Consider the following 26,853-nt stretch of genomic DNA (forward strand, 5'->3'; position numbering starts at 1 on the left):
TATTTCTATTTCAGGGACTCCCCAGAAAGGAATTTCTTGAGTAAATGACTTTTTTTCTCTTTCTAATTCTGATATCAAAGATGGAATGTTAACCTTATACGTCCTGAGAAAGCCTTAGCCATTCCATCCAAAATAAAAGAAACAACTCTGTTTGAAGAATAATTCTTATTCTGTGATTTTATAAAAAGCATTTCCATGCGTGAAACCAGTCTGTCAGTGTTTGTGTGTGTGTGAAAGAGAGAGAGAGAGAGGGGGGGGGGTGAAACATGGGAAGTGGCAAATGAATAACGGAAAACATTAATATTCACTTATCAATGTAACCCAAAGTTTCACTTATTCTGTGATTTTTCTTTCACAGAAGAATAACATTTGATCTTCTGATGACGTAACAATGCAATAAAAAAATACGTTCCAAACTTAAAATTGAGCCACATGCATAGTCCTTTCAATAATTATTTTCTCCTTGCCACACAAACAACGACAAAGTATAAAGATGTGACTCGGTGAAATACGTTTCGTGGCACTCGTTTGGCAGAAAAAGGAAGAAGAAAAAAAGCTTTGACCAGGCGTGGAATCGAACCTAGGATTTCAGCTTACGAAGTTGGCGTTTTACCAACATGGACACAAGCCACGGTGCGAAACAGCATGCTATTAGGGTGATTTCTCCTGAAGATTGCACTTTTACCTGTCTGGTTTCAAAGTTTCAATGTCCCTTATCCCTAATTACATTAATATTAAAGCAATATGCTTCATGGTATAGTGTCTCTATGCTATGCACACATTGCTCGCAGACTATAAGTTAATGTTGTGTGTGTATATTAATGAAGACAATCGAAGACGTGCTTTTGTGCAAGGTTAGTGTTTCCAACCCTTAATAATCTTCGTGCTCTAGCTTCTGTCAACATAGCAGATTCTTAATTATATTTTTAAACTAACTATTTGATGAAGAAGAGTGATTTTTCACGAAAATATGAAGACACTCATCCAGCCTGAACTGACTTTGGGAGCTTTATTATCCTACTTTCGTGTTCAAAAATTACAAGCTAGAAAAACAGTTTGCATACGTAATAGAAAGTAAGTCACGTCATTCGGGCCGTGATAGATATTCTTATTGGCTTGGATTGTTTATTTTCTCCCGTCCTCATCTTGAATGTCAATTTGATTTTTGTTAGCTTCGCTTTTCTTCCACTTTTAGTTAATCGCGATGAAGAAGATAAATGATGATATGGGAAAATTGATGAAGGGACACTCACAAAGAACACCCACGCTCAGGTCGGAATTTGAACAAGGTTACAACCAGGGGTACCAGACACCTGCTGAAGGGTAGTATATTTGTGGTAGGTAAAATGAATGTCTCAAACCATTCATTTGGCCGAAATAAATTATCTGACTTTTGAAGCATGTAGCATCAACAAGCAACATTACCAAAAATAGTGAAAGTTTGTTTGTGCACCACTTGTATATAACAGATTTTGTATCTACAACCCAATATATCAAAATATAAATTTTCAGTATTCTGTATTATAAAAATCCCAGTCTGAACATATGCCTTGCTATGCTATTGGGATATAAAGTCCTATCACTTTATATAAGTAAATGATTATTAAAAAACATACTGCTGCATAAAGTTATTTGCTCAGATCACATAGAAATTACACCTAAAATTAATACTATTCTGTTACAGCCACAAAGCTCATGGGCAAAATGAAGTCAGTATGTTCAACAAATATGTTTATTATTTACAAACATCAGACATACAAAAACTCTAACATACCTCACTATATTCAACCATCATTCTAATATGTACAAAACACATTCATTTACTTCTTCCTGTCAAATGGATCTGTCCAAACTTTCATATCTGAAAAAAGAAGAAAAAACATTGTAATATATATACAGCATAAATCTCTTAATGCACAAAAATTCAACTGCTATCTTTAATTTGCATCACTGTTGGTAACAACAATTTCTAAATTGAAAATGGGGGGGGGGGGAATGTTCCTGTGGTTAAGTCATCTTCACCAGAATATGAACAAGAGATTATGTTAGGATGCAGGTGAATTTTCGAAAGGCTTACTTTGAGGCAAACTGGTGTTGTTACCTCTCAAACTCTGAAACCCAGCAAGAACCCAAATGGTTGCAACCTCATAAAAATTTCATTACAATTGTTTACCAAAAAATCTTCAAGTTGTATTTAACAATTATAACTGTGTAAAGTCGACACGCTAGCTACGTTAACGACTGGCTGGCTTTGGAGTCCACGGAGCGTGACCACCAGCTGCAAGAACTACATTCAACACACAGTGTTGCCACACATCTACTCTACGCCACCTTGTCTCTCCGCAAACAAGTACCTTCCCACATTGAAATTGCAAAGTACGGCAACAGCGTATCCGCAGTCATGTGACTGAGACTTCACGTGGAGGTTGAGTGTGATTGGATGAAAACAACTCGACCGCTATTTATCCCCACCCACGTTCGTGGCCGCAGCTTTCTTCAGTTCTTAAACGTTAAAGAAGTAAACGGGTGGACTATAATTTGCCAGCATGAGTAAATTGAGCAGTTCAATATGGAAGCTGCTTCCTCCCCCACCACCTACCGAAGTCACCGAGTCAACTTCTCAACATAGAGTTTGATTTGTCCTATTATTTTTAGCCACTTCTGGATAATGTGGCAATGAGGACCAAGGCAGATCCTTGTTAGCCTGCAAAAAAACAGTCCAAGGGGTACTAAGTAGAGATGGCCAAATCCAGATATCGGATAATTGATTGATTGAGTTGGCATCTTAAGTCCACTTTATGCACAGTAAGGCTAATCGGGACTGTACTTACAGTTTAAAGTGGAAAACGAACCACCATGTGCTTCCACCAGGTATCGAACCTGGAACCCCTTGATTACAAGGCGATGACGCTACCACTGCACCATCACGGAGGCCCTCGGATAATTTGATATCTGGATATCCTAATTATCCAAGTATTTCAAATATCCAGATCTCTGGACAGTTTTATCATTTGTCCCTTTTAAGGGCTCTCTGTACATTCTTTTATTTGATATGTTCATATTTCTAAAACTAAACTAAAAACTAACTCTGGGGTGCAACTGCCCTCAAAGGACCAGGTGATGCATGGTCAGCGCATCAGATCCCATCACCGATGCTTTTCTGGCTTTCGTGACCAGAGTCCGCTACTCCTTCTTTTCAAGTAGCTTCCCAATTGTCCTCATGAAGGGTTACCAGATCACTACAAGGGAAAAGTAGGACATAATGCTCCAAAATGTAGGATACAAAATGTTCGCAATAAATAAAAAACATTTCTATAACACTTTAGAAAGTAATTTAAAATTGACACTTTTCAGTTTTAAAAAAAATATGATTTCATAATGAATTCTTAAATGCAAACTGTCTAAACTAGTAATCAATACTAAACAGTACACTTCTTGCTACATGTTTTAAATTGTACTTCTCAGAGGAGCCAATTTTTCTCAAAATGTCAGGTTTAGTCAAAATATATTTATGGGAGGTTGAAGAGTCAAACTCATTCAAATTACACTGCACCAGCACACAACTTTTTACAGACTAAATGAAAAAAATATCACTGAATAAGAATGGGAAACACCTTGTTCTATCAGTTTAAACCCCAAGCCAATAAATTTTGATCAGGCACTGAACACAGTGACATCAGAACGTAGCCCCAAAACTTTGTTCATAAATTTCTTCAGCTTTTGTTCTAGGACAAACATTTTTCTTTTTGGGCAATGTCTGAATCAAAATAATTTCACTCCTGAGTTTGGGAGCGCCATCTATAGACTTGTAACTTGCATGATTTCTCTTTGTTCAACTGAAACACGTATTTTCCTAACTAATATTATGTGACACACAAAATGTAGGACATTTATGATATTTTAAAAATTCCTCCCAGATGCCGGACTTAAGGCTAAAATGTAGGATATGTTCGGGAAAAACCGGACGTCTGGTAACCCTATCCTCATGATGCTGGGTCAATGCCGAAATTTTGGGGGCCTTCACCAGGAATCGAACTCAGGAACACTCACAACAAAGGCGACAGCTATGCGGGCATTTCTACTATATGGATTCTCTACAAATCCACCATCCAATCTGTCCATTTATCTGTTTTACGATTCTCTATATATATTGTTTTAAAATGTTTACCTTTTTGGTCTAAAACAGCTCTACATACTAGTTCAGAATAAATACACAAACTTTTCTGACGCAACAAAAAACGTAAATGAGATACAGTTTGGTTAAAACATTCTCAGTTTGTTGTCCCGATCCTTTATTTGGTAATCTTTAATTTCAGACTCCATTCTTATAAGAATAAGTTACTGAACATGAAAAAGTAAATAGTGATCTGAACACATAGATTATCTGAATATTCAGATATCAGGTATAACTGTATAAGTCTGATATCTGGTTTATATGGATATTCAGATTATCCGGATGCCTGAATCATCCAGACATTTTGATTTTCCAGATATCTGAATTATTCAGCTGTTGCATCGAAAATGCTTGAGTATTTTCAGTGAAGGTCACCCCTTACACCCTATGAAGAAATTAAAATGTAGATTACTAATCAGACCATTATAGCAGACAAAACTATAAAGATTACTGCTGAAAGCATAATTGAAGAACAGAGATTCCCCTCCCCTACTCTCAAAGATCACACTGTCCCTGTTAAAACTATAAATAATAATGTAGAACACTTGGACTGTCAATACAGTTGGCATTATTATGTATACAGAAACGGATGTAACTGGGAGGGGTTATAGAGCTTCTTCTGGATGTGAGCTGAGATGGAAACCCACACACTCAGACCATCAGCTACTGCTGGTGATAGGTCTGTCACTATCAGACAAAAAATACTGAATTTTTACAGAAATCTTATTTTGAATGTTTGTTCCACAAATATGTCTGCCTTACTCATGAAAACTACTAGGGAAATTTCATAATAATACACTTCAAAATATGTAACAGAAAATTCAATTGCACCTTTATATGCATACTAATGAACAAACAGAACTGAATATCATGTGCAATCTTCAAGAAATTGCACATTAATTGCTGCCACGTGGTGCTGAAATATACAGAGAAACCTCAATTTGTTAAAGCTTTTCAGGGAACCAAGCTGAAAGAAACTTTAAATGAGGGAATATGTAAAATCGAGGAAAATTTTACAACATTTTGCTCTGTTGGACCATGAATATTGAATGTATAATGTGGGAAAATGTAAAACTGGGGAACGTATAATAAGGATTCCACTGTATATACAGGGTGTTTCTAAAGGTCGTTTACAACGCTTGGGAGGTGATTCCTCACACAAAAACAAGCAAAAAGTGTGAGTTCCATTTTTACGACTGAGGCTTCGTTTCCGAGATAGGAACATCGCAAAAGGTGACAAAGTGAACGTCACACCTAACTGGGACGAATACTATCACAGATAGAGAGGCGGTTCCAAGGGAATCATAAAGGAATCGTATGTGCTCAGTCCGGAAGTCACTATGGAAAGTTCACAGCACACATGCACAATGGAGTCCTCAAAGGAATTGGGGATTTCCAGCAAGAACAATGCATGGAAAGGGTATGTAACGCAGCAAGAAGGACCGTGACAATGAGAAATGCGTTAAAGACAACACATCCCGACCTCAAACATCAATACATGAGCACGGAACACAAAATCCGAAAAGTTGAGCACGGTTGCATACCCCAGTTATACGCGAGGAATCAACGAATCATGTCATGTGGCATACGAGAGACAGATTACTCCACAAGGAGGAGGGAAAGAAAAACACAATATCAGATGATTGCGACAACTTGTATTTTTACACGCGACAACTACGTAATATCCCCCCCCCACACACACACAACAAACAACAAATGATACAATGTCTTACGCACAGACAGTGCATGTCACTGTACACCAACTGAAGATGTCACTTTCAATACACAAAGCGGGTGGGGAGCAATACCAAGTGTGTTCTCACTGGGATTTGCCGAGGCCGATAATTGCAGATAGTTTTCAAAATGTCTGCCGTTCACTTCTACGCAGAGATGACAGCGACGAATCAAGGATTGTCGAGTACGAGCAAACAAGCCAGGTGTATGTGCTACCGTCGCGGCGGCGACGTTGATGCGAGCAACGAGGTCCTCAGCTGAGGTGTGTCGTATATGAGGGTTTTCATTTTTCCCAAGAAAAAAATCGAGAGGGTATGAGATCTGGCGACCTCAGTGGCCAAGGCACAGGCTCATCCCTACTAATGAACCTATTGCGAAACACATCATGCAGGAAATGTAGTACATTACGATCGAAATGAGCTGGTGCCCCATCGTGTTAGTACCACATTTCATGCCGCAGTGCCAAAGGTACGGTCTCCAACAGTTTAGGCAAACCTCACTAAGAAATGCATGATACGTGCGACCATTCAGTCGAACAGGGAGAATGTATGGTCCAATTAAATGATCATGTACTATCCCGCACCACACATTCACTGAAAACCTGTGCTGGTGATAGGGCCACAAAAGTGCATGAGGGTTGTCAAAGTCCCAGACATGACTGTTTCTACTATTGAAGACATCCATCCTGGTGAAAATGGCTTCATCTCTCCACAATACCTTTGCCCCGAAGTGAGGGTTTGTGTCCAGCTGATGCAACAACCATTGGCAAAACTCCATACGAGGGCGAAAGTCACAAGGTAACAGTTCTTGTACTTTCCGCAGTTTAAAAGGGTGCATTCCTTCTTCTGACAACAATCGCCAAACATTCACATGAGACGTGTTTCGTGCCCGAGCGAGCACGCGCGTACTGGTACCAGGATGTTCTACGTCCACTGTTAACACATCTTCTGCAAACTGATGTGTGCGTACACTTCGGGGTCTTCCAACTTCTTGCCGCAGTGGTAACACTGACCCTGTTTCACGCAGTCGACTGTCCACTACCTGAAAGAAGGTGTGAGACTGTAAATGCCTATGTGGAAAGCGTTCTCCATTAAGATGCCATGCCTCACGGCTATTACCACGTGCCTCCCCATACATGAGATGCATGTCTGCTAGCTGCTGGGTCGTATACGCAGCCATCTGTGTAATAGGGAGCTGGAACTGCAAAGTATCGTTTTTGTTTAACACTGGCACACTGCACAAATTGGCCGTACGAACACCACAGACCAATTGTTGTGATACTTGACTTGCCCACTCCACCACATCAACTTCTTTCAATACAACATACTAGTACTCTTCAATGCGTATGACAACCTAGAGGGAACTGCTGATCATATCGCAGCACCTGCAACATGACTGGGACGACTGCCGGAGAGAACCAACCCTTGGAGCTCCTCTCGCGGGTACAGCAGTCATGAAGGTCAAACGTAGACTACGATAGCCAGACTTGCCTGCGCAGCTCTTCCAAAACTGGTATCTTTTACGTCACAGTGATCGCGTGCGAACACTCTTGGTATTGCTCCCCACCCCCTTTGTGTGGTGAAAGTGACATCTTCAGTTGGTGTACAGTGACACGCACTGTCTGTGCGTAAGACATTGTATCATTTGTTGTTTGTTGTGTGTGTGTGTGGGGGGGGGGATATTACGTAGTTGTCGCGTGTAAAAATACAAGTTGTCGCAATCATCTGATATTGTGTTTTTCTTTCCCTCCTCCTTGTGGAGTAATCTGTCTCTCGTATTCCATATGACATGATTCGTTCATTCCTCGCATGTAACTGGGGTATGCAACCGTGCTCAACTTTTCGGATTTTGTGTTCCGTGCTCATGTATTGATGTTTGAGGTCGGGATGTGTTGTCTTTAACGCATTTCTCATTGTCACGGTCCTTCTTGCTGCGTTACATACCCTTTCCATGCATTGTTCTTGCTGGAAATCCCCAATTCCTTTGAGGACTCCATTGCGCATGCGTGCTGTGAACTTTCCATAGTGACTTCCGGACTGAGCACATATGATTCCTTTATGATTCCCTTGGAACCGCCTCTCTATCTGTGATAGTATTCGTCCCGGTTAGGTGTGACGTTCACTTTGTCACCTTTTGCGATGTTCCTATCTCGGAAACGAAGCCTCAGTCGTAAAAATGGAACTCACACTTTTTGCTTGTTTTTGTGTGAGGAATCACCTCCCAAGCGTTGTAAACGACCTTTAGAAACACTCTGTATACTGGGTGGGGCATGAACAGTTGACACATTTAATCTTTGAACAGCACCTTTATTGTAGAGGGGAAAGGAATAAAACCTGATACACAGGTAACTTGGGCCTTGCAAAATACACTGCACTACATCATATGTTCAAGGTGTCCTCCATGACGGCTTCCAACTTCATCCAGGCGAGTAGACATGTTCCTGTCCTGACAACTTTCCTGCACAGATCTTCATGAATTTCACCACACAACTGCACAATTCAGGCATGCATGTCCATAAGAGTTTGAGGCCGTAAAGGGAACAGTCTCTCTTTCAAATAGCCCCACAGAAATAAATCGCAAGGATTTAAATCTGGGCTTAAGGATGGATAAAGGTATCCATCATGATGGCGCTGCGGAATAAGGCTATATTGGAGAATGAATTTGTGCCTTATCTTCTTGCCACTAATCTGCCAATGAACACCCAGTGGTTTATGAAAGATGGGGCCACACCTTATACCGCGAACAATGTACTGGATTATCTGCGGGCAATATTTGGTGGTCGCGTGATGTTCTACAGGTAGCCACTGCGCAAATCACACAAATGGATAAATGGATATTTCCGAAAAACATGCCAAAAACGTGTGGATGCGTGAGGACAACATTTCCAACATCTCATGTGACAAGGTATGTGCTTATTTTGATTGTATTTGTAACTGTAATTCTATTTGTAACTGTAATTCTGAGAACTTTAAGTCATTTCGAACTGTATCCATAGTGGAGATATCACACGCGATTTGACGGAAGTAGCCGTCAGGTGCCCAAAGGGCAGAAGTAAAGTCTGTGATTAAGAAAAGTTTTCATCATTATAGACTGAAAGAATTCTCGCAAGTTTAATTACTAACTGTTTTCAAAATGTTAAAAAAGGTAAAGTGCTCCCCTGTGCATAGCACCACGCCATGAAGGCGTATAGGGGGTGTGGTGGTAACGCCCCACACTTTCTTGATCCGGTCGTGAGTGGGGGTGATGTGATCAGCATCACACCCCTGACCGCCTTTACCCCCCAGGGTTTCCCCCAGGTACCCATGTTATTCGATGCTGGGTGGGCGCCGGGGCCGCTTCCAAACCTTAGAAAAGTTCAAAATGTTACATAATTTTTATATGAGACTTTTCAGTGTCCTATATTATTTACACCATCCATGGTCATCACTATTACAAATCTAAGGGAGGTTAAATAAGGGCTTATAAACAGGATGAGGATTGATAGGCACTAAAAACAAAATAAGCAGGCAAATAAGAGCAAATACAAAATGGGGAATAGTAGTTCTGCATGTCGCCCTACGATGCCAGGGGTCCCAGGTCTGATTCCTGGCCTGGGCATGGATGTTTGTGAGTGTTCATTCATCAATTTCATCATATCACTCATCTCCATCTTCGCAAATTAGCCAAAAGTGACACAAAAAGTGAAGTATAATAAATGAAATCAAATCAAACTAAACGTGTTGAACATTTTTCATCATTTTCATGGATTAGGCACTGTAAAAGCTGTTATCTTCGAAAGAAGCACTTGTGACTAAAACAGTCACAAAAGAACAGTGGCGTAGCGTTATAGTACGCCTGTACGCCCGGTGTTCCCAGATTTAAAATTTCAAAAATGCTTAAATGCTGTGATTATAAAGTAAAACGTGACTAATTTCATATGTGTTTGACCTTCATGGAATTATAATGGCTATTTTTCGCGATCCGCTTGCAACGCTCCACTCTGCCTTTCCCGGCCAGATGCCGAGCAGGTTCGGCATACAGGACTCCTATATTCCTTGCTGCCTTTATGGAGGGAAAGCTTCCATTTCTACAGCACGTGCGTAAATGGGCTCTCTTACGCCAGCATACGAGAGGTCTACCGTGATTGGTTCATGTGACCCTTCCTGCCTTCTGAAGCAGACGACAGCGGCAGAATTCCTACCCGGTTCTTCGCTCTTCTCGCTCATGCAACTCGTGCTATGTGATGCTACAATACGCAATATTGACTGACGTAACTTTATCAATCTCAAATATACTGCTTCTTAATGGCCACTGCATTGTATAATTTATCGCACAAACAGCGATGTGTATTAGAAACTAAAAGATCAACACAGTTTTTGTCAAATAAGTTGGTGAAGTCCTCGTGATAGAAATTCAGCCTGTGCCTGCTCTACCACTTAACCCGCAAAACTATTATTTTCTTATTGTATTTTTTCGTTATTATCTAACTACTTAATATTGTGTGAATGGAAATGTTTAGCATTCATTTGAAAACTCTTAACATCGAATGGTCTCTGGAGAAAATTATTTTAAAATGTTTATCAGCATTCTCAAAATGTAATAAACAGTGGTCTGAATTACTAATCGGCACTGTTACGTCAGTAGAGTGTACGATATTTGGATCATCCACTCTGCTTTTCACAGTGCGCCAAGAAAACAGAGGTCCCTGGTTTGAATCCCGGCGTGAGCACGGGTGTTCTTTGTCAGTGTCCCTTCATCAATATCATCACTCATATTCATATTCGCAATTAACCAAAAGTGGTAGAAAAGCGAAGTAAAATAAACCAAATCAATCAGCAGTTGGATCGACCACAACAATGATGTCTACTGTTGTGCAGAGGCACTTGTGATTCAGGTAGGTTTTTAATGACTTGCGTCATGCAGAAAGATATAAAAAAAGGTATAGAACACCAGAGTTCAAAACATCTGTGGCATAGTGAGGCATCTAATTTTCTAGCTAAAACATGCAATGATGATGTTTTATTGAAAACCCAGCTTACTTCAGGCAAATAATACCTGTGGCGACTAATACCATGAGTAAATTATTAAGCAAGAAAGGGCCGACTCTTCCTTCAGACTTGGAGTTCCCACCCGAAATGTTCATGCTACGCCACTGCAAAAGAACACTATACCTGTGAAACATGAATACCACTAACTCAGGCACATAGTGGTTCTGGTAATTTACAATGCATTACAGACAACAATGATATATTGCGAGCGAAGCGATCAAGAAAATTTCTGGGTCCAATTTTTTTGCAGGCTGTGATCAATATTGATTTAATAAGGTGCAAATAATTTCACGGGACGCCAATGCACTCTCTACAACTTTTGTGCCTCCCCAATGGTGTCGCTTTGTGATCAAGGGGTTCCATACCCGGTGCAGGCACAGTGGTTCGAATCCAACTTTAAACTGTAGGTCAAGTCCCGATTAGCCTTACTGTGCATAAAGTGGACTTAAAGTAATAAATCAATCAATCAATGAATATCACTCAGAAATGTCGGTTTTTAAACATAAACGCCTACATTATCTTGGCAAGGAACAAGAAAAGGCATTTTATGGCAAATCGTTAGCCTATTATTGCATAAAATTTAAAACAAATCTCCGTGATCAGCCCACAAATTTCCTAAAACCGTGCCAAAAACGAGTGGATGCACGAGGACAAAATTTCCATCATCCCCTGTGACAATTAACATGCTTATTTTGAATCTAATTGTAACTATAATTATGAGAACTTGAAGTCATTTCGAAGCTAGCGGCTTCCATAGCAGAGATATTGCATGCAATTTGATGGGAGTTGGCATCTGGGCTGTCGCTAAGTGTGCTGCCATCAGGCGCACAAAGGGGAAAGAAAGACCCTGTATATACAGGGTCTCTCATAAGAAATAGTGCAAACTGACACAGGTGAAAGTACACGATAATAGAAGCAAAAAAGTCTCGGTAGACATGGGTCTGCAAACGAGCCGTTTTTGAGATAATCACGAATGTGTGATTACAAGCAGCCACTGACTTCATTGTTTGTAAACATCGTCCTAGTTGGTAAAATGCTAATAATGTGTGCGAGTGTGTAGTTACAAGCCGTCAGTGATTGCATTTTGTAAACACAGAGTGCTTTACTCCTTGCACGGTCCGAGGTTTGCTCTTTGTTTACAAAACAGAACATTTTTGAAAGGTGGTGTATTTCAACAGCTAGGACGACGCTTACAAACAGTGAAGTCAGTGACGGCTTGTACCCACACATTTGCACACATTATTAGCATTTTACAAACTAGGATGACATTTACAAACAATGGAGTCAGTGGTGGCTTGTAATCACACAATCTATCTCACGTGTCCCTTGCAATTGTTGATATTGCATGAATCACGAAACACTCCCTGGTGATGTGGTTAGCATAGGTCGCTACAGCACCAGGTGTCTCGGGTTTAAATCCTAACCTAGACATTGGTGTCATTTCATCATATCATCCTCATCTTCGCAATTAGCCAAAGGTGGCAGAAAAGCAAATTAAAATAAACCAAATCAATCAATTATGGAGATATTTTAGAATGAGTAATCTTGAATTTCAGTCTGCCCATTATTTGTCTTGGTCAGTTTATAAATACTGTCAACGCTTCTTACAACATCGCAAGTATCATTAATGTTTTGGATCTTGCTCAAGCAAGACTCCCAAGTTGTTGTTTTCAAGTAGTCTCTCTTAATGAGGAATGCTAGTGGCAACCCTGCCACTACATATAGGATAGATTTTAAGCGTTTATAGCGCAGAAACTAAGCGCTTTCAAGGTAAACTTTATATTGTTGAAAGAGTTTTTGTGCGTGGGGGGGGGGGGGATGGGCGTGCGTGCGTGTGATATATATCCATCCCCCTCTACTAAGGTCTTCTACTAGCTCCCCAATTTCCCTCATGACAGTGGGTCAATACCAAAATTTGGGGACTCTCCTGAGGATCAAAAGTGGAATCGCTCACTCCAAATGCGAGAAAGCTAACAATTGTCTATGTCAGTGCCTATAACAACAATTTTACACTTAATATTCATAAGATTGTGAAAAAAATTGAATTCCTGTAATTATAAAAAATCACATTTTTAACAAAAAAATAATAATTTCAGGGGTGCAAATGTAAATTTGGCACCAACATTTTTACATATTGTAAATTAGATTAGTGTGAATACCCTATACCATCTACTAAGTAATAAATATTTTCAGACTACTCTTCTGAACATTAAAGTATTTGTGCACTTTTTGTGTTAATTATCCTGGAAACAAATTAATGTAAAATAATTATTAAACGAATGGAAAATGATTTGAAACTCCTTAAACGTTCTGCTTACCTACAACGATGGTAACACAATATGTATACCTACAGCCATGGTAACACAATATGTGAGTTTAGACACTCTAGTAAAGGCACAGGACTGTTCATTAATGCAACATTGCTAATTTTAAAACAATATCTGCAGTGACATGTCTAGTGTTGTAACAACTGATGGAAAAAGATAAATATGAAAATAAACATACTTCCTGGTTGAATTTCCTCCTGCTTAATGCCAGTTCGAGTTTTAGCCTGAATCTTCTCTGAAAAGACAACATAATAATAATAATGGCAATTTGCAACTAAACTATTTCACTCATGATAAAATATGACAAACAATAGAAAATACAAGCACTGGCTGGCGAGTGCCACACCAGTAGCTGTTATTTCATTAATATATTAACCCTCGAGTACTCGCGTGACATCCTGTAACATGGATACTCGCGCGGGTGACAGTTGTCACCCATAAGGTATTTTATTTATTTCGAAAAGACTAATTATAGTATGGTGGATTTTTTTGTTTTGTTATATTTACAATCTATTCTAGTGACACTTAAAAGTGGTTTTTGTATTATTTTTGTATCAAACAGGTGTTGTAAGAAAATAATTACCAAATCGTTCTTTAACAAAATTTTGCATGGAAAAAATATCTTAAACTTTAGGCTACCATAACTTCTTTTTAATGCAGGGTAACATTGTAAAATTCCTTGCTCATCTGAAAGACAGCTTTATTGGGAATCCATAAACATATATATTAACATATTTTTGGCTAATGTTACAAGGCAAAAGAAATCGCTAAAGCGTACCCTGCATTTTACATATGGAAAAAAGTATAGTCACAACAATGTTTGTTGCTCGTAATATTTTTTTACGCATATTGTAGGTTGAAAATTTCAATGTAATAACTAGGCCTATAATGTCCTTATTTTGTTTCACATTCTGCATATCAAGACTGAAATGAATGTTTAACTACAGAAATACATTTGTACATAAGAATACTAAGAAGTCAGCAATATTTTACAGTTGCAATGTTTGTATTACCTTAGTCCCATTCCAAGCATTGAGTACAAACAATTGATGAATGATCATTACAGATATATCCAAGGATATGACGGTCACATTTTTCACAATGTTTTCTGGTCGTTTTGTCTCTCGCCCTCCCACACAGATAGCAGTGACCTCTACTGTTACCTTGTTGTCTGCGCTCAGGCTGAAGAGTTTCTTCGATTACAAGAAGGGCCTTTCCTCTTCTCTTCAGATGTACAGGGATGAAAGAAAGCTGGATTAGACTCTCAATAAGAGGTTTTATGAGTTCCAAAGCCAAACTTTTCAGGAATTCTCGTCTTGCAGGTGGTTTAGCTGCATCATTGTTGAACTTGTAAATGATTGAGGCCTTGACCACAAGTTTTGCCCTACACGTTCTAGGACTTCTCTGATAGGCGCAAGCCGATCAATTTCTCTTCGCTGCTGACGATCTCTGATGTCATCAAAACGAAGACATCGCATGACAAAATGAAATCTATTCTCACTCATGGCAAGATAACAGACTTCCACACCAGTCCCTGCAGAGTTGTCCCGCACCTGCTTAGTTTTTTTCCTGTTACTCCCCAAACAGCCGGTTAGTAGCAAAATGCCTATGAAAGCACGAATTTCAATAAACATTCGTGTGTTTGGCGTCCCTGTCTCAGCTAAAATGCTCCTTTATATGGTCATTATAAATGTTGGTTGATGTAGCTATAGTTCCAATAACGTTAAAAAGTACATAGCAATCAAGTGCACTGCGTGCTTCCCTACCCTGTCCAGTTGGTCCTGGGAACCGCAAAATAATGTTGTCAGCTCTGGTTCGTACATTTCTGGGCTGAGGCGATAGTTCTTCCACTTCATTACATTTTTAAACTGGTCTCTTACCATGCATAAATTTGCAAATGGGATGTCCTCTTCATCACTGGATTCTTCTTCCGCATTTGGCGCCCGGTCATTTTCGACATTTTTCACTTGGTCCTTTTGTGGCTCACCTTCTTCTTCGGTGTCAAAGAGATCGTCCTGAACATCTAAATGGTCATCTCCACCATCGTCACTATCATTTTCCACAACATCGTCCTCATCGGAACTCTCACCAAGCAATACGTCCAAAATAAGAGAGTTATTACAGAGTCGTGGACGCTTGATGAATTCATAACGCCGTTAATCGCGTGGGGGACAAGTGTCACCCAACTGACTTTCAAGCGCAATAACACGGGCCAATCCTCACTACAACATACAAACGCACACTAGTCAGGTAGCTGGAAATGTAGACGGAAGGTACTGAAGCCCCTACCACTCCCCTCCTCCACACTACTTGGAGGTAACGAAAACAAAGGGGCTGGGTGACAATGGTCACCCGCGCGAGTACTGGAGGGTTAAGAATTTGTATCAGACACATGTGTGCACAAAGTGGCAAAGCATGGTAGGCACAGGAATGTGAAGGGAGAAGGAATGGGGCTGATGTAGTCATGGTTTTGATTTTTTACAAGCAGCAATATTATACATGTTAAAATAGGAAAAATATAACCCCTACATTATCATACATGTAAATTATATATATATACAAAAGTCGCCAAATCAATTTATTTATGCTACATCCCATATAAACCACTGCACGTAAAGGTGGTTAAATAATATAAAAATATAATATAAATAAAAATAATGGTAAATGTACTTGTGAGAAAGTCAATTTGTGTTCATAATTTTTAATTTTTCTCCTGTACAAAATTGATTAGAACTTCATTGTAACATGCCTTGTTTGTAATTTCGTCTCCATGTAATTAAGCGATACCCGGTGGAGGCACATAATGATGCAGATAACACTTTAAGCTGTAGATCCAGTCTTAATTAGTCTATTTGTACATAAAATGGACTTAAAACACCAAACTCACAGCTCAAATATGAACTTAGGATTGCGTTAATTGTGAACTACTTTCAGCAGAATTTTTTGCATCCCAGTAGTATAATTGATACGAGGGTCCGGTACCGGGCCACGACCCAGCAGTGGAGAAACACTGCACTAGGGTTGACTGCTCTATTTTGAACTAACTTGCCTCCATGCACTGGTTGTTTCACACAAAAGCAGTCACGTCCTAAATGGCCAAAACACAAGATCTTTACATGGTGTTGAAGACAAATTACAGCCCATAGCTGCCCCAACAAACTTGATAAAGCCGAAAGAATGTTGTGTTTAAATCTTAAAACATTGTATATATTGATACTTTATTGTATCAACAAATTAGAGGTTCAAATATGTTTTAAAATTTGTCTGTTATGCTTGTATATTTATGTGCATAAAATAAAATGCACTGACTGTTACGTTCGTATATTTACATTTTACGATAGTTGTTCGGACTGTTACGTATGTTTATATATGAGTGAAGATAAAACGGGTCTGCAGCATGTTGCCACCTGTGGGAAAGCTGTGCAAACATTTTCCAATACACAAACAGGTTTTTATTCTTATCTCTGTCTGGGTTAGAACAATGAAAATGTGAAAGCGACAATTGTCGACAATGGCATGCTCTGTTAGAAAATCAGATGCATGAATTATTGTTCTGATTGTTATGCTTGAGTGATAATAAATCGGGTCTGCGGTGTGCTGGCATCCCTAGAACAGCTGTTTGAACATTTTATAATGCACATTTTATATTTCAAAGTGAAGATACAGACTTAGAGTCTTCAGACAATGAATGTGTTAGTGAATTAGATGGTAGTGATGACGATTTACCTCCAAAGAGAAAGAAGATGACTAATACAATGGATCAAAGTTTTTGATGGGAGGACTGTGATGAATTCACACCAATTGATTTCCAGTTTGATGACTCAAGTGCTGGTGCTGGGGTGAGTGACACTTTGGGGCTGACTGCTGAATCTACAGAGAGTGGTGGGTAATTATGCGATATCGAACGAACACCTCTCACTAGTTTATTTCGTTAATTTTAGCAATGATACTTACCTATTCTGCATTGCGGAAGATTCTTTAAGGTGAAGTTATGCCTTTTTCCATAAAATAATGTCAACTTTTCATATTATGAGTCATTATTTATCTTCCTTGTTCTGCTTGGGTAACAGACAATATGGCATGCTCTCCTCATGGATCATCGAGCGTCGTGCTTGTGTTTTGTCGATTTGGAGTGGGTATGCAGTGTTTCAACCTTCTTCACCGAAAAATACCTACTTTCGTGTTTATTATGTCATCACAAAAAAAAAAAATAGCTCCAAAAAACCATTCACGGTAGCCCCACAAGAACTACTTTAATGACCTTTTAAATGTCCATGTAGGAGATAAATCAGAAGTGAATGAAGTACACACAGCAGAACCTTTAGTTCCAGAACCTAACTTGACTGAAGTTAAAGATGCTATTAAAAGGCTAAAGAATAACAAAGCACCTGGCATTGATTTAATACCAGCTGAGTTAATTAAATATGGTGGAAATTCATTAATATGTCAAATTCATAAATTAATTTGTTTAATATGGAATAAAGAAGAAATCCCTCAACAGTGGAAAGAATCCATAATTGTTCCTGTGTTTAAAAAAGGTGATAAAATGAACTGCAATAATTACCGTGGAATTTCTCTACTCTCAACAACATATAAAATATTATCTAACATTCTTTTAACAAGACTAACCCCATATGCTAATGAAATTATAGGTGATTATCAATGTGGATTTAAACGTAACAGATCAACTACAGATCAAATTTTTCACATCAGACAGACACTTGAAAAAAAATGGGAATATAATCAAAATGTCCATCAGCTATTCATTGATTTCAAAAAAGCATATGATTCGGTCAAAAGAGATAAATTATATAATATATTAGTAGAGTTTGGAATACCTAAGAAGCTTGTTAGTATGATAAAAATATGCACCAGTGAAACAGAAAGTAAAATTCGTGTGGGTAGTAATATGTCTGACAAATTTACAATTCATGATGGGTTAAAACAAGGAGATGCATTATCTCCATTGCTCTTTAATTTTGCCTTAGAATATGCTGTTAGGAAGGTAAAAGAAACTAAAGAAGGACTAAAATTAAATGGTGTGACTCAGTTGTTAGCATATGCAGATGATGTAGACTTACTGGGGGATGATGTGAATACAATTAAGATTAATGCTAAAATATTTTTCAAAACTGCTAAAGAGATAGGTTTGGAAGTTAACAAAGAGAAAACTAAATATATGCTTACAGGCCGAAACCAAGTGTTAGGTAATAATCAAAATCTAATTATTGATAACAACTCGTTTGAACCAGTTTCCAAATTCAAATACTTAGGAGTAATATTAACAAATGAAAATTATATTAAAGAGGAAATAAAAAGTAGACTTCATTCAGGAAATGCATGTTACTTCTCTCTTCATAAACTTTTGTCTTCTCGTTTAATATCTAAGAAACTAAAAGTTAAAATATACAAAACAGTAATTTTGCCTGTAGTATTATATGGGTGTGAAACTTGGTCCCTTACATTGAAAGAGGAACATAAATTGAGAGTATTTGAAAAGAAGATCCTTAGGAAAATATTTGGACCTAAAAGGGATGAGGAGACAGGTGAGTGGAGAAGGTTACATAATTTAGAACTACATAATTTGTATTCATGTCCAGATATTATTAGAATAATTAAATCAAGAAGACTTAGGTGGGCAGGCCATGTGGCACGAATGGGAGAGGAAAGAGGAGTTTACAGGATTCTTGTTGGGAAACCTGATGGTAAGAGACCTGTAGGAAGGCCAAGACGAAGATGGAGGGACAACGTTGAAATGGACCTAAGGGAAATCGGTAGGGATGGAAAAGAGTATATAGAACTTGCTCAAGATAGGGAAAGATGGAAGGCCTGTGTTGCTGCAGCCATGAACCTTCGGGTTTAAGAAGGCTAGAGAGTTAGTTAGTTAGGTAGCCCCACAAACCAGTCACGGATAGCCCCATGAACCATTCACGATAGCCCAACGGACCATTTCTGGCAAGGTTAGGTTAGGTTGGGTTAGGTAAGCATAGTTAAAAAAAAGAAAAAATTCTCGTAAAAAGGCACCTTTGGAAACACTAGTGAGACCGCGTGACTTTCGACGCTTGTGCCATCTGCAGGTACATAATGGAAACAAAGGCATAATGTTGTCGCTTTACAGAAAATCCAAGTTCCTTACATAAAAAGTGATTATTTATTGTTCTGCAGCATTCTATGGTGAAGATTTCAGTTTCCGCGAAAGAAAATACCTCGAAGAACTTCAACAATGCTACAGAAACTGATTTCAGTAAGTAGTTTCTCCTGTAAATTTGAAGAAATCCGTTTGGGCGATCAGTTTACTATCCTTCAGACAGAATTCTTCATTTCTACAGAAGAAACTACTTACCGTAATAAGTTCCTGTAGTATTGTCTAGCATCGGGAAGGTGTTTTGTGTGAAATTCAGATAAGTTTTCTGTATTCTGGAAACGGATTTCTTCAAATTTAAAAGTATGGGGCTCATTTGGGGGCAGGTGACTCCGGCGAATTTCTAACATGCCTTTAACAGGGAGTCTATGGAGAAAGCCGGGGAGCCAGAGCGGAGATGGGCAGTAGGTCAATTACCCCAGGAGCGGAGCCCAGAATCGGTGGGAAATTTGGACTCAAAAATTTCAAACGAAAATAATTTTTTGCTTTAAATTTCCCACCTATTCCGGGATGGATAGCCCCAAAAACCATTCACGGAATGTTCCGCAAAGCAGATAGGTAAGTACGAATGTCAAAAATTGACGAAACTAAGAAGTTATAGGTGTCCTAAGGATAGTAAACTGTTACCCAAATATCTCTATCTGTAGTTTCATCATGAAATTGTAGTGTGTGTGCAAATGTGCCAATAATTAAAAATAAAGATTGGTAAAATTTTTGTTTCCCCAAAACTTCTTTTTTCAATTTTACAGGAGAAATTACTTACCGAAATGCATTTATTTATACTTTAGGAAGGTCTTGGAATTTTGTTTTTCCCTCGTTGAATTTTTTTTGGCGGTAAATCATGTAATTTTCGACATTAATTTCATTCCGATGCACGAAAGCTGTTCCCTTGCTGTCCGTCTACTACGTGAACCAAATATTTGCGAGCGTTTCATGACGTAACAACCGGTCAGTGTTTCCAAATACGCGGTTTTGTAACTGTGTAACAGTTATAGAACGTAAATAAACCTGCGTTACTGTTCATCATTCGTCATAACGAACTTGCGACACCATGACACATATCTGCCGTTAAAATTTGGCGCTCACACGTGGAAATAGCAAAATAATCTCAATTAAGTTCTTATTTCCACACCCTCGATTTCCAAATTTCCCGCCGGTTCCGGGCTCTGCCCCTGGGGTAATTGACTTACCGCCCCAAACCGCTTTCGCGGCCCCGCCTATATCTATAGACTCCCTGTTAAGGGCATGTTAGAAATTGGCCGGATTCACCTGCCCCCAAATAAACGCCAAATTTATATGTGAGCGCCAAATTTTAAGTGCAGATTCGTGATTACGAGGCCCAAATTAGTAACTATTCCAAACAAATTGGATAAATTTTAAGGAGCGATTTGACAATTCCTGGAATTTCTTCATTTTGTTTGAAATTCGGTATACTCACTAATTTTTGCCCCGTAATCACATATCTGCAGTTAAAATTTGGCGCTCACACGTGGAAATAGCAAAATAATCTCAATTAAGTTCTTATTTCCACACCCTCGATTTCCAAATTTCCCGCCGGTTCCGGGCTCCGCCCCTGGGGTAATCGACCTACCGCCCCCAACCGCTATCGCGGCCCCGCCTATATCTATAGACTCCCTGTTAAGGGCATTTTAGAAATTGGCCGGATTCACCTGCCCCCAAATAAATGCCAAATTTATACGTGAGCGCCAAATTTTAAGTGCAGATTCGTGATTACGAGGCCCAAATTAGTAACTATCCCAAATTTCAAACAAATTGGATAAATACCCTGCATTTTAACAAGAGATTCATGATTAGGAGGCCAAAATTAGTTAGTATACCGAAAATTAACAAAATTGGAGCCTTTCTCTATATTGTCAATTCGCTCCGAGTAAGTGTAAAAAAAATGCAAAGTTCGTCAGACTTTTTCTTTGACATTAAATGAGAGTACGAGACGTGTATTACCTATTTCACAATCAGTTGCTTTGTTTTATTTCAATCACTTATCGCACAACACTCTTGCTACCTTCCGTTCTGACGTCAGCAGACTGAAGTTTATTTTTAGGCTAAAGGTCTATGTTGTTATCAATATCATTAAAATTTCAGTAACCACCAAACGTCTCTAATTCCCTTATTTTCGTATTTTTCACATTCATACTTACGTATTCTGCATACTAGAACCTAGATATTTTGCTATGAAGAAGGTCGCAACACTGCATAACCACTGATCATGGACTACGTAAGGCAAGATTTCTCCGCCATATCGCGCGTAACGCAAGCAAAAGCGAACAAAATAAAAATACTCGATATTTCGAAAATTGAGACTATTTGCCTGCAAAACGAAACGCGAAATAGAAGAATCCTTACGAATGCAGAATACGTGAGTATCAATGTGAAAAATACGAAAATAAGGGAATTAGAGACGTTTGGTGGTTACTGAAATTTTAATTAAAGATTTTTTGTAAACAAAGTTTGTGGCAGTTGAAACCGACGTTTTCCATACCGTCACAGTCATAAATTTTTATCATATATTCTCCTCATCGCGAACAAAAGTGTCACAAAAGAGATTCTAAATAACAATAGAGGAAGAAAATATATTAGAAGCCTTGCACTTTACACTGCGTCGCCACCATATTCATAAAATTGTACTTCACTTTTTTTTACTAAAGACGTATCTGAATTCATCAAACAATTTTCACATAAAATAGATTATCACTTCATTATACACTTACTGTATTCGTCTATGTTCAGCATTGGATAAATTATAATTGGGTAACTAGCGGCTCCAATAAATCCTATTATTCCGCCAATAAAAGCTGCATATCTCCAACCTTGTAGTAAGGACATAATAAAAATTTCGTAAATTGATTGCTTCTCATAATATATCATAAATCAATAAATTTTACATCCTCGACACAATGCACATAAAGATCCAAAAGCAAAAGTGCAGATGATTGAAAGCCCAAACGTAGTGCCACAGACGATGGGTCTTCCTCTCCGCACAACAGTTGTGCTACTTTGTGTTCTGACGTCAAAAGTAAAATTCTTACGAGGTTAGATTAGGTTCCATTAGCATAACAACAATGAAAAATTATTGTTTTGGCTAGGAGAACTAAACATAGCTAGCCTAACCTAACACCGTAGGCATTTAGCCTAAAATTAAAAGGTATTCTCACGTGACGTCAGAACACAAGGTTGCTCAACTGTTGTGTGATAAGTGAGACTCCACAGACGATCTTTCGTGCCCATAGGTGCAGGAATTCGCTTCTTTATACAGCGCTTTTGTTCTTTGTGCAGCGCGTTGCACAGACAAGCAATGAATGGTTGCGAATATTATAGCGCGATTCGAACCAGCGCTCTGATAAGTGATAACCATTCCGCAAAGAGTGTCAACGATTTGCCTAGAGCCAGAAAAGCTACGTATAATAAGAAAACTACAATATAATTCTGTTTTCTGAAATGTGAAGCCCATTAAAAAAAATATAAGATATACTTAGACGATTTTCTCGTATTCGTTGAATAATTTTAATAGTGTCAATTTAGAAAAATCTATAATAAAAGCACAAATATTACGTCAACATTTTAATGAGACATATTACGCGAGTTGGATATTTGGATTAAAGCAGTGGCGACTCGTGGCTTTTTTTGGAGTGTATGAAGAAATTATGGTGAATCGAGGAAGGTTTGAAAAATGCGTTGAATTACAGTCACACGTATCGCTTGTACAGTCACGGACACTGCCGGCTTGTAATGAATACATTCACTTGCAATGGAATCGTTACAAGCCGGCAGTGTCCAAGACTACTATCCATTGCATTTTTAATATTAGGTGCAGGTTCTTGTCCCCTTGAACTATGAAATATTTTAATGTGAAGCTATAAAAACCTACGAAAATAGCATTGACGATCTTTTAGATTTTGCGGGAATTTCGATTTTGTCCCCTCTCCCTGCTGTTCGGATTTAGGATAATAAAAAGTGCTGCTTAAACTCTGAAATTAAGCGAAATGCATCTAAATTATGATGTGCTAAGATTTATTCTTTTCTCGGATAACTGCAGTTTTAAGTTCAATTATGCATATACTTTTCGAGTTTGCGTTACTTATTATTCACTACAGTCATGTGATAGTTAATTCTCCCACAAAATTGCGTAGAATGGCTCAACAAACGAAATGAATAAAGAACTTGAAAACGGTTTGAGAAAACTGTTTGTTCACCCCCAACCTTCTATCGATTTTCTGCCATAAAATCTCCTCACGAACAAAATCGACAGGATAAAGAAAAGATAAGAGAATGGATCGTGGTATGGTTGTAGAAAAGCTTGTTGCTGTGTATCCATAATCCCTTTTTTTCTCTTTAAACAAGTGCGTTGGTGAAGTATAAATAAGATTTGGACGAAATTTTTATTTTTTATTTCCTGAAAACAATATTCCTTCGAATTCGATTTCCATCTCCCAGGGACTCGCGTTTGCAGATTGATAGATTTTTACCCTTATAGCCATGGACGTCCGCATGATTTTTTCCAGGGAGGGGCAAGGAAGGTATTTTTTTTTCCAGGGGGGGCAAACAAGGCACATTTTCTCCAAAAAGTGTTGTTCTCTAAAAAAAACATTGCTTAAATTTGAATTTATGATGTTCATGCAATAATTAACACATATTTTGTGGCTAAAACGAAATTATATGTGTGAAATACTTCATTTTTGGTTGACTTTCATTTTCCAGGGGGGGGGCCATGGCCCCCCCCTTCCGGACGCCCATGCTTATAGCAAAAGCAGGATGCTAGGTGCCAACGAAGATCAAACTGTGCTAGATTTATTACAATTTTGATGGGGTTGGCACAACTGATCGAGGAATCCCTCGATTCTTCCTCGCTGGATGCTTTAAACTGCAACCTTCCCCTTGTCCTTTTCCACTCCTCACCCATCTGTTTGTAGTGATACCAGCGAGGTTCAGGCAGGGCAGCAAAGCATGTGTGTCCATCCTCTTTGGCACTGGGGCTGGAACGAGCGGCACAAGTCAACTCTTGACTAGCTAACCTAGTCAATTGTACATACATAGCACTCATAATTTTATAATGGGCATTATTATTAAATTCCTAAAAAGTAGAGAACTGGAAGCAAGTATAAATGAATTGTAGGAAGTTCCTCACTTCCTACATGGAGGAATTGCCCCTGGATTAAAGAAAAAAAAAACACGTATAAAATTGACTTTTCTGTAGTCCAAAGTATCCTACTGAAGTTCAATATCTGCAAGAAAATACAAAAACTTGCAAAAGCATATTCTAGAAATGAATTTAAATTAAAAAATTGCATGTAAAGAACAGCGGATCAGTCCAAAGTCGGGTCTTATTTTCTTGTATGAATGGGTGCAAGGGCGCCGACTTTCCAAAATTTCTGTGGGTGCATGCATATCAATGGCGGTTGGATCTGTAATTTTTAAGTATTGTTTCTTTAAACAACTTACATGCACGATCATTGCAAGAGGCAATAATATTATCAACACGTTACTAAAAGAAAATACCACATTCATACAAATTAAAATGAAAAAATCTTCATAAATGCTAATAATTTTATTTGTATTGCAGAAAGAACTATGCAACGATTTTGTTGTGAACAGAAAGTACAAAATGACTAACTTTATGTATCAAATAATAATAATAATAATCATGACATGTTAACTTTCAATATAAAACACATTCCTTCTTACGTCATTTGCACTTCTGAATTTGTTTGCAATTTTGGTAATGTCAATATTTTTAGTCATTTCTTTATGAACATGCAAAATTGCCAAATCATTCAATCATGTTTGGGTCATTGTTGACCTCAAAAACGTTTTCAATGGCCTAAGTTCTGAAAATGACCGCTCAGAGGTACAAGAAGTAACAGGTATAGTTAAAATCACCCGTACAAACTTCACAAATTCTGTGAGCATTTCACGCATGGGACCACTGTTTTCTCTACTTCAAATATTTGTAATGTCTGACAAGTTGACCACTTTTTCTTTGTTCGTTCTGCACACATCTAGAAACATGTCCCTGTGCAATGTTAGCTTGTCTTTATCAAAGTCTGTCCCATAGAACTGCAGAATTCAATCAGCACCAATTTGACCGATAGCAAAAGCTTCAAATTGTGAAATAAGTTCCAAAACCTTTGTTTGAAATCTACGATTTAGCGAATCCACAGCCACATCAATTATTTAAAAAAATATTTGTCTGTTGCCTTTGCACAAACACATTTGAAACAATTATGTTTTAGAGGTTAGAAATTTTAACTTCCATCTCAATGTTTTAATTGCTTATTATTTTTTGATAATGGCAAGTGAGAAATATTTATTCTATTTTGTTTTTATCAAACTAAAAATGTTGTGGGTGCGGCGCACCCACAAGATTATTTATGTGGGTGCTCGAGCCCCAGAGCACCCACGTAGTCGGCGCGCATGAATGGGTGAACCTCCTCAATGACATCTTATTCCCAGTCATCACTATCACTTGTGGTAACGTCTTCACCTTCTGAGCTGTCGTCAAGCCATTGCAGAATACATTCTATATCTCTAGAAGCAGTTGCTATTGACGGGTTGTATGCTTCTTCCCTCCATGACACGAATAGGTGCACGGGCTACAGACATAGCCCTGACCCTAATAACACAAGAGCTTTTAACAGTTAGACATGTGTAAGCACACATGTCGGCTTGGAAGGAGAGAATGTAGGAAGGTACAGTCTCTCATACATCTGACTCACCAGATGGCTTTGCATGGCAATCAAAACAAAATGGTTGGTCTACATATGTAGCCCGCGTGCCTATTCTAGGGTTCAGCACATTTTGCTAAGTACCATTCTCAAAACTACACTCTTTGGTCTGGAACCTCTGCGTTGAGAGCATGGACTCTTCTTGAAATGAAACTTTTTCAGTGCCAGTGTTTCAAAATTGCAACAAGATTTTGAGATGTGTGTACACAATTTCTTAAGACACCATGCACACACACACACACAAATACACCAAAGAAAACTACTGTTAACTGCAGGAACTTCAAAAGGTCTTGTAAGTTTTTCCAGTGATGAGAAAACTAAATTTTTAAAGTAGCTTGGCTACAGACAGCTACTGTAAAAAAGTTTTAGCTTCACCACTGAGCTACATGTCATTTACCAAAATAGTAGCTTCCCTACTTAATCATGCCACTACTCTCTAATTTGATACTGGATGTTTTCGTGTAACAAATTAAACCATCCTCTGGATATTCAAAAACCCTTAGCAGTTGTACTTACTACATAATAAAGTTGCGTTATTATCCTGATACAAATGATTTGAGGTATTTTGATAGAAAATGTTATATTCTCCAACTTGTTTTTACTAGTTTTTGGGAAGGTACATATACAGGGCGTGACAAAAAATATATACATATTTGAAGATGTGTTATCTATGTACGTATTACTTTTCGAAGTTGAATTGAATTACAGT

At 38.4% G+C, this 26,853-nt stretch overlaps 1 protein-coding gene across 1 annotated transcript; it reads right to left on the bottom strand.

Annotated features, from left to right (window-relative positions):
- Positions 1 to 1,718: 1,718 nt before the first annotated feature.
- LOC145988641 (small integral membrane protein 20) lies at positions 1,719 to 22,577 on the bottom strand. Its single transcript, XM_083123691.1, has 3 exons — positions 22,134 to 22,577; positions 13,441 to 13,497; positions 1,719 to 1,861 (listed from the first exon to the last, which is right to left on the bottom strand). The coding sequence occupies exons 1-3, from the start codon at positions 22,288 to 22,290 to the stop codon at positions 1,821 to 1,823; spliced, it is 255 nt and encodes an 84-aa protein (XP_082979817.1). The 5' UTR covers positions 22,291 to 22,577; the 3' UTR covers positions 1,719 to 1,820.
- Positions 22,578 to 26,853: the final 4,276 nt, after the last annotated feature.

This window comes from Lepisma saccharinum, chromosome 6, assembly GCF_977018435.1.
Source record: "Lepisma saccharinum chromosome 6, izLepSacc3.1, whole genome shotgun sequence".
Lineage (NCBI taxonomy): Eukaryota > Metazoa > Arthropoda > Insecta > Zygentoma > Lepismatidae > Lepisma > Lepisma saccharinum.

Coding starts and splice junctions, on each gene's coding strand:
- LOC145988641 (XM_083123691.1), bottom strand. CDS start 22,290: ATGATATATTATGAGAAGCAATCAATTTACGAAATTTTTATTATGTCC. Junction 13,498..22,133: donor GCTGAACATAGACGAATACA/GTAAGTGTATAA, acceptor TTGTCTTTTCAG/AGAAGATTCAGGCTAAAACT. Junction 1,862..13,440: donor GGAGGAAATTCAACCAGGAA/GTATGTTTATTT, acceptor TTCTTTTTTCAG/ATATGAAAGTTTGGACAGAT.